General features: G+C 35.6%; 1 protein-coding gene across 5 annotated transcripts in view; it reads left to right on the top strand.

The window, feature by feature from the left end:
* The first annotated feature begins 1,016 nt into the window (after window positions 1–1,016).
* Window positions 1,017–8,242, top strand: part of LOC6645994 (potassium channel subfamily T member 2) — a 72,788-nt gene continuing 65,562 nt past the window's right edge. For 4 of the 5 annotated variants that reach the window (XM_023177969.2, XM_023177968.2, XM_023177967.2 and 1 more), the window contains exon 1: window positions 1,018–1,325. In XM_023177969.2, coding sequence (XP_023033737.1) covers window positions 1,033–1,325 — 293 coding nt within the window. In that variant the 5' untranslated portion in view covers window positions 1,018–1,032. Of the gene's footprint in view, window positions 1,326–8,242 lie in introns of all 5 variants that reach the window. The other variant, XM_047010319.1, reaches the window with a different exon arrangement.

Below are 8,242 nucleotides of genomic sequence, written 5' to 3'. Positions count from 1 at the left end.
GAAGTGGACTGGAGTAGAGAGAGAGAGAGATGAAGAGAGTGAGAGCAAGAGAGAGAGAGATGGCAGAGGGAAGCTTGGTGAGAGGGAGTAAACAAGGCGTAAAACATTTTAATTTCGTTTCTGTGTCTTCTTTTTGCTACTGCAACTTGGCTCTCGCTTTTTGTGGGCGTGTTTCTCTGTTTCTCTGCTGTGATGATGCTGTGGAAATTGTTTTTCATTATCCTGAGGGGTGGGAGGAAAATCGTCGCATGCCACGCCTTTGAAACAGACACACACGCACACTCGTCCCTCATATGAAATTCATGACATTTTTATGCCAAACAAAAAATTTCCATTTAACATTCTTCTACTCAGCAAAATACAATTTTGTTTTGTATCCTTAAATAAAAATGAAATAAACAATATTTTAACAGGATTTTAAAGTGTTCCAATTAGCTATACCCCGAGCATTTCTAATTTTTGGTATGCTAAAGTTGCTCAAGGATTCGATTCGATTTGATTGATTGATTGATCACTCTGCCATTTGAACTTTTAAACTCTGGACAATATTTGTTGTCTAGTAGAAGTAGTATTAGTTGTTATTGCTATTGTTGTTGCTTATTTGGTGCAGACAATTAAACATGCTCAAGTCGAAGATAAAGTCAAGAAGGCGTTGAGGGGGGGAAGAAAGAAATCTCATTTATCATTGTCACTTCAGAGCCAGAACGAGAGAGGAAAGACAATAGACAAACAGAAAGTGAGAAGATGAGAGCAAGGCGATTCAATTGTGCTTAATGAAGTGTCTGATATCTCGCGAAAATTATATATAAAATGATATATATATGTATATATAAATGAGTCTGCGGACTTGAGCAATTAATACCAACTGAACAGCTGACCAAACCAGACAAGTGAGTGCAGTGCAAATTAAAAATGAATCAACCAAGTTGTGTGAATGCTTCCCAAAACGCGACGGTTAAATAGAGAAGCAAAAAGCAAAAAAAAAAAATCGAAATTATTTCGGAATAATTTTTGTTGGTGCCGTTCAAGGAAATGACCCACAATCTTCAAGTGAGTTATACAGCTTTGGGCATGTCGGACGATAATCAAACCTGCAGCTACTCGATGCCCTCAATGGCAGCATCATCGCCCAGCCATCGGCAACAGCGTAATGTCAATTTCAATGACGATGGCCTCAACGATCTGGCTGGAAGCTATGGCTATCCGCCACAGCAATTGCCAGCCACAACGGCAGTGCGAAGATTCTCCAAGTCTATTTTTCAAAGGCCACGCTCCATGTCCGTGTGGAGTGACATAAGTCGAAGCAGCATGCGTTTGGATGAAAGGTAAGAATAGCCATGACAAACCCCCATTGATTGGCACTTGGCTGAATTGAAACTCAAGAGTAAGGCCGAAGATACTACTCCTATCTTAACCCCTAATCAACTCGAACCACAACTTTCTCAAAATGTTCCCCAAATATTTCTGGGAATTTCAAGTTTAACACTCCACTCAAAAATGGCGGCTCAGCTTGGCGGCCTTAAAAATTTTCACTACTTTTAGGCACTTAAATTTAATTATTATCCTTTTTGATCCTGCTGGTGTTTGTTTTGAAAGCTAATTGGTTTTAATTTTAACGAGTGAAAATTAAGTTTAAAGATGAAACGATTATGGCTACCAGCATAAAATTTCAATTTGCAATCGATTTCTAAACAAGCGGAAAATGGCAAACAATTTGCTCAGCAGATGGAAAAACGAAAATACCATTGAACTAAGCTAATTTTATCCCAGTATTAGGAATTGGATTTTACAGCTTTTCAATAAATTTAAGGCTAAAAATGGATTTTAAAAGCAGCGAAATTTACAAAAGTTAAGTGTAAATTCTGTTAATCTAAGATGCTAATCTTAGTGCTTGAGAAAATCATTTAGAGAACTACTAGAACGTTACAATAACAAATTGTTATAATTGATTTTCATGTTGCAGAGTTTTACAAAAGTGTTAATTTAGTTCAAATTTGCAATTAGACAAAGTACAAAGTCATAAAAATGGTGAAATTGAAAACAAAAACTATGTTCAGTTGATCAAAATAATGGTTTCTGTTAGAAAAAATATATCTACACTAAACATTTTGTATCTTTTAATTGGTATTTTGATTTTAATGCATTACAGTTATTATTATTATAGCTTATAATAAAACTTATTTTATTAATAATGGGAATATTTCTTTAGATTCTTTTAATAGGCATTTCTCTTTAGGTTTTATGTGAAACCTTTCTTACTAGAATATTTTAGTTTGATTAAAAAAGAAAAGTCAAGATCTTAAGTAGATCAAAATCTATGATTTTCGCAATCAATTAAGAACCAATGGGTCATTCGGTGGCATTAAAAAAGTTGATTGGATTTAAGCGAAGTAAAATAGAGGGATCATATGAAACATTTTGGCTTTTGTTCATTGTTTGTGCATTATATTAAAAGATAACCAACTTTTTTACAAGTTAGTTAAACATTCAAGTAGAAAGCTCATAGTAAGAGACTCTTAATTTTTTCCTTTATCTTAAACAATTTACTCTCAACAACTGTCAAGAAAGCACTAATTATTTACCATTAATTATTACCTGGACCAGGAAACAATTTGATGACATTTGATATGAAATAATGACTTCTTCTCTATGTACATACAACTTGGATAATCATAAATGTGATCAATAATTTGTGCAGCATGCAACAATTGTTGGCAGGTTTGCAAATTGAATATTTGTAATTGCATTTAACATGCTAACATACACACACCCAAAACATACACCTACACACACACACACACACACACACATGCAGACAGCAACAGGAAAAGCGGAAGCCCCAAAACAGCAAACACCATTGGCTGCATTTTGCACGAACATTTTTGAATGTAATATGAGGAAACAGGATGGAAAAAGGATGAAGAGGGGATGAAGGTGGAGGAGAACGGGGATGTGGTGGGAGGAATGTAGGCTTTCCCTTTGTTGTAAGGCCTAGGCCAACGGTTCGTCAGTGTGCCAATTTGTCAGTCATTGAGCGTGCCTACTTTTTGGCGCCGAGCACGTTTGCTCATGGCAAACTTTTGTGGTTTTGGTCTTGGCCTGCAGCTAAGCCTCATTCCCTTCTTCTTTTTCTTTAGTTAGTCTCAGTCTTCTCATCAGGAGCTTTTTCCTTCAACAAAGGAAGTGTGTGTGTGTGTGTGTGTGTGTGTGCCAATTAGCGTAAATAACTCAATTATGTTCGTCTCCTTTTTTTCTTCTTTTCTTTGACTAGCACCTTGCATCGACACCTTTTCTGATTCGCTTCAGGCCCCTAAGGCTAATTGGCAAAGTTATTGATTAGCTGCCAGTTATAAACATTAATTATGCTTAAGATCCTGTTGCTGTGTTGTCTCGTGTCTCCATTACACGTCTGACTGAGCAGGCAGTAACAGCAGCCACAGCACTTAAATGGCCAACTTAATGGAAATGAATAGTTTTAGCGCATTGCAGCCACAATAAATGAATCCAAATGAGGTTACCATGTTTCCATTTACATTGAATTGAAATGCATTTCCCTCGGCAAAGGGAAGTTTAAATAGGAGTTGCGTTTCCATTTAAGTTTATTTAGAATTATTTTATGTACACTCTAACTATAAGAGAACAACTTATCGCTCTATTTTTAAAGCCTGATGAATTTCTTATTCAAAAAGCTGAAAGTTAAGTGCCATTACATGAGTGTGTTCTATTGAATATTTATTCCAGGTAGCTAAAAAATAACACAATGTTTATTTACGAGAACTTTCTTCATGGACTTTACACATTTGTCTAAGTGTTTTTTTTAAGTATACTCTAAAGTTAAGTAAGTCAAGTAAATTCAAAATAAATCTCTATAAATTTTGCTCAAATTTTGTCAAAATTGTGTAAGCTGTTTAAAATACAACAAGTTCAAAGACATGTGAAACTATCTAAATGTCAGCATATGACTTTAATTTTACTCAACATCTCGTATGTGTTTCTTATTGGTTTACCAGTCACAGTTTCTTCTTTATTGAGTGGCTCTTAAGCCAGAGACACTTAAGAGCTGGGAAAAGGAAAAAAAAAAGTATGACCTAAACGAACACAGAAATACCTATATAAATCCTTAGATTTACCCACACAGACATACACATGTGGGAAACTCACATGCTTTCACATTGCATAGCTCATATATCAAGAGCTTCTATTGGAAAACATTAACAGCCTGAGTCTTAAACGGCTTTTACCCCACCTCCTTTGTCTCTGATTGAATCGCCTTTATCTCCTCCTCCTTGACTGCTTTTGACTTTGAGTGTGTAAGTTAAACTATTTGCTTGAACACCTTTGAACACGGAAAAGGAAGAGGCAGAGTCATCATCATACGCACTTTATCTTTTACTTATACAAATTTTTTTGGTCTTGTCTCTTTTCAGGTAAGCTAACTGGAAGCATTTATAGATATTTTCCGCTCTAAACGGTGCGTATGAGTAATAAGCTTGATTTATATATATATCTAACTTGGAACGGATGGAATAAAATTCCGTATGTCATTTCCGACTTTGCGGTTCATAAAATTTGCATAGACGCACTAAGACACACTTTTGATGTGTGTTAGAACGGGGGAAGACAAGAAGGAAGGAAGTGAGTAACTTGCTTTAGGCATTTAATAAACGATAAAATCCTCTGCCAACAAAAAAAATAAAAAAAAGAGGACAATTTTGGGTCGAAATTACACACGCACACACATATGGTGTGTGTGCGTTGCGAGTATGTGTGCTTTATGAGCCATTTGGCTTTTACCTGAGTTTTACCTGCCTTAATATGGCCATGTGGCACATAAATACATACATATATTTATGCCTAATGTTACCTTTTGTTTATGCTCTGACAGCTGCTGCCACTGCCTCAACTAATTGTCTCTCTGTGTGTATGAGTGAGTCTATTTGTGTGAGCAATCTATTTGTGTAGCTGTGTGTGTGTTTTCTCTGCAGAAAATTTTATCACATTTGTGGCTTAGATTTCCCTAAAGACTAACTTGTCCTCGCAAAAAGTCAACTAAAATAAAATATTTAAATTCAGACAAGTTTTCTATCTCCATCTGGCTAGTAGCAAAAAGTTAAAGCCATTCATATAGACCATTCATAGTTCAAGGTAAAAACTATTCACACACACACACACACACAAAAGCAATGTAAGCTATGTAATGTAATTTATGTGGCATACTTTCAGACACTTATCAGAAAATTGCATCATAAAATTGCATGCAAATGCAACAAGTCAAAGTCTGAATCTCGATTAAATTAAGAATTTCCATGCTTAAATCTTGGTCAATCTAACAAATTTGGCTTACTCATCATTCTCCAAATCATTATTAACTTAAGGTTCATTTGAGGCCAACGAATTTATGTGGTGAGGAGTGATTCGGAGTGGGGGGAGAGGAGTACACCTCTTATTAGATGTTAGACTGAAGTTTACTCTATTCTCTGCCTTTTGGCCGCTCTTACACTCTCTCTCTCTCTCTCTGTGTGTCTTGGTTCTTTTGGTTTCTCTTTAGTTCGAGCCACGTGTTTGTGCTGTTTATGTCTTTGCCTTATTATTCGTTCCAAAGAGAGAGCGCGCGCAAGGACGTATGCAAACACCAGGAAGACGTCAAGTGAGAGACAGAGAGAGAACTGTAAAGGCATTGCCATTTGTTTTGCGGCAGGATAAATGAGAGAAATTGTTAAGTGTGCAAATATTTGGTTAAAGTAAAGGAGCTTTTCGTGTAGACTTTTCTGACAACCACAAATGGTCAGAATGAACAACAGATGGCACCACTGTGTTCTAAGTAATATTTGTTCTAAGTAATATTAGAAATCAAAGAAAGTTAACTAAAATTATTGAAATGATTCGATATATAAGAAAAAGTGTTTAAGAAGACTAAATCGATAAATAAAGACTTAAACTTGTTGGAAAATATAACAACTCAATTATTAATTTTAAAAGTGGGCATCATGAACTTTGGTTGAAAAAAGTTTCAAACTTTGTAATGTATGTATTAGGAAAATTGTTTTGTTGCTTACTCAAGTAAAAGTATTGTACAGTGTTTTGCAAATTGATAGTGTAAATTAATTATCAATTATTTTTACCTTTTATCTTTACGTCATTTCCCGTATCAACTTTGTCCTTAACAAGTTTCACAAATATTTACATTATTCATTTATACGAGAAAACGAACCAAAATTGTTGGGCCAATAAACGAGGCCAAATAACTTTGTAATAACTTGGCCAACAACATGAAAATATACAAAATATGCCAATAATGATGAAGGACACGATGATGCTGATGATTATGATGTTGATGATGATAATGATGATGATATCAAAAACAGTTGGCTATCGAAATTGTTCAATATCATACTAGAGAAAGGCAAAACTAAGTTCCTTCCATCCCATTCACCTCTTCCCATAACGATTAAGATGCAAAGTGAATATGAGTATGTTAACACTCCAAGGCAAAGGCAATGGCAAAACGGAAAGACAGAAGGCAAAACGACGACAGAAGGCAGACTCCTATCAACATAAACCAACTTGACTTGAGGCAGCTGCTGTCCCGTCCTGTCCTGTCCTGGCTGTCTCTGCCTCAATGTCCTGATGTCCCCATATCCTTGCCAGTGGAGTGGAGTGGCCTGTGCTTGGCATTCGTAATGAAATTCAGAGGCAAAATCTAGAAGTTTTAGCCCTTGGAATTGATTTATTGGTTGAGCCAGTTGCCTTTCCCCATTCCATTCGCTTCGTGGTTAGTACAAACTGGTTTACATTTGTTTTCACTGTTTGTTTTTTGTCTGACATTTTTGACATTTATTATTGTGGTTGAGTGGATAGTGAGGGTGAGGCATGAGAATCTGTGTGCTTCGATGTGCGGGTGATTGTTAGGAATCATCACTTGTTGCTATGCTTAGAATTTAATTAGATAGATAGAAAGAGAGAGAGAGTGCTGGAAACATTTAATGATTTGCGGTGTTGGCGGTTGTCGTTAATGCTGCTAATAAGTCTAGGGTTGCTTACTGACTGACTGACTGACTGGATGAGTGGGTGACTAAGGCACTAACTGACTAACTGACAGTTGGCCTAGCGGTTCTAAATAAACGCTTAACCACATGCCATAAACATGTCGTTGACAATTGTTTGAGGTTTTCTAAATTATATGCGAACCAAACTAGGGGGAATGAGGAAATTAGTATGCTAATGTGAGCTGTTTGCAGTATGTTAAGTAAACTGTGATTTTAATAAGTCATTGTGTGAATATTTTCTCAGAGTCAAAGTAAAATTCTTGACAATTTATGACAGAAAGGTTAAGCTAAACTTCCTGGAACTTTGGCTCAACCAAATTCCTTTATAATTACTTTTTTGGATGTTCTTGTTTGCAAATTCGCCTAAAAGTAAATCGAAAGCAATTTGAAAGAATTTTTCCTTTAGTTTGCTTCTGAAGGTAGGAAGAGATCCATTCTCAATTAAGAGATCTTCAGGCAGGTTTTATTCTAAGCATTGAAAACTCATTTTTATTTCAACCACTAAAAGAGGAAACTTTTTACCCTAAGAATTGATATTTTCGACGACCAATACTGTTTCATTCCAAATAACTTCTTTTAGTTTCGACCACTACAAAGAAAACTTTTTATCAGAAGAGAAAATTCAAAATCTATTTAAGATTTCTTGGGCTTACTAATGTGTTTTTATTCCTTTCTTATTTAATTTCACGGACTAAAAGAAGAAACTTTTGAAAGATTCCCAAAGGTCTTGATTCTATTAAAAATTAGTTTGGCTTAGCAAATGGAAGAAGCTTCATTATTTAACTTAGTCTAGATCTTTATAAGAGAATAAAAATACATATTCAAGAACTTATAAATTACCAACTCAAGTTAGAAATATGCCTACAAAGTAACTTAACAGAATTTGTCTAACATTACACCGTTAGATTTTTGTTAACATGGTCCAAAAAGGAAAACTTTTACGACATTCTCTCTTGCTAAAGTGGTGAGCTTTTTGGTCCTTTTTCCCACTCTCACTCTCTCTCTTTCTGTCTCTCTCTGTAACATTTAACAGTAATATCTCGGCAGCGGACTACAAAGACGACAAACGACAGTCGACATCAGTCGGCATTACTTAATAGGTGGAGAGAATACATTTTAGAGGGCAAGACAACGTTTGTGTCGGCTTTCAGTTTCGGTTTTCGGTTTCAGTTTGTTTTTATTCTTTGCACATGAAA

Source organism: Drosophila willistoni (assembly GCF_018902025.1).
Source record: "Drosophila willistoni isolate 14030-0811.24 chromosome 2L unlocalized genomic scaffold, UCI_dwil_1.1 Seg72.1, whole genome shotgun sequence".
Classification (NCBI taxonomy): domain Eukaryota; kingdom Metazoa; phylum Arthropoda; class Insecta; order Diptera; family Drosophilidae; genus Drosophila; species Drosophila willistoni.
Note: the sequence above shows the minus strand (reverse complement) of the source record. Positions and strands in the feature narration are given on the sequence as shown.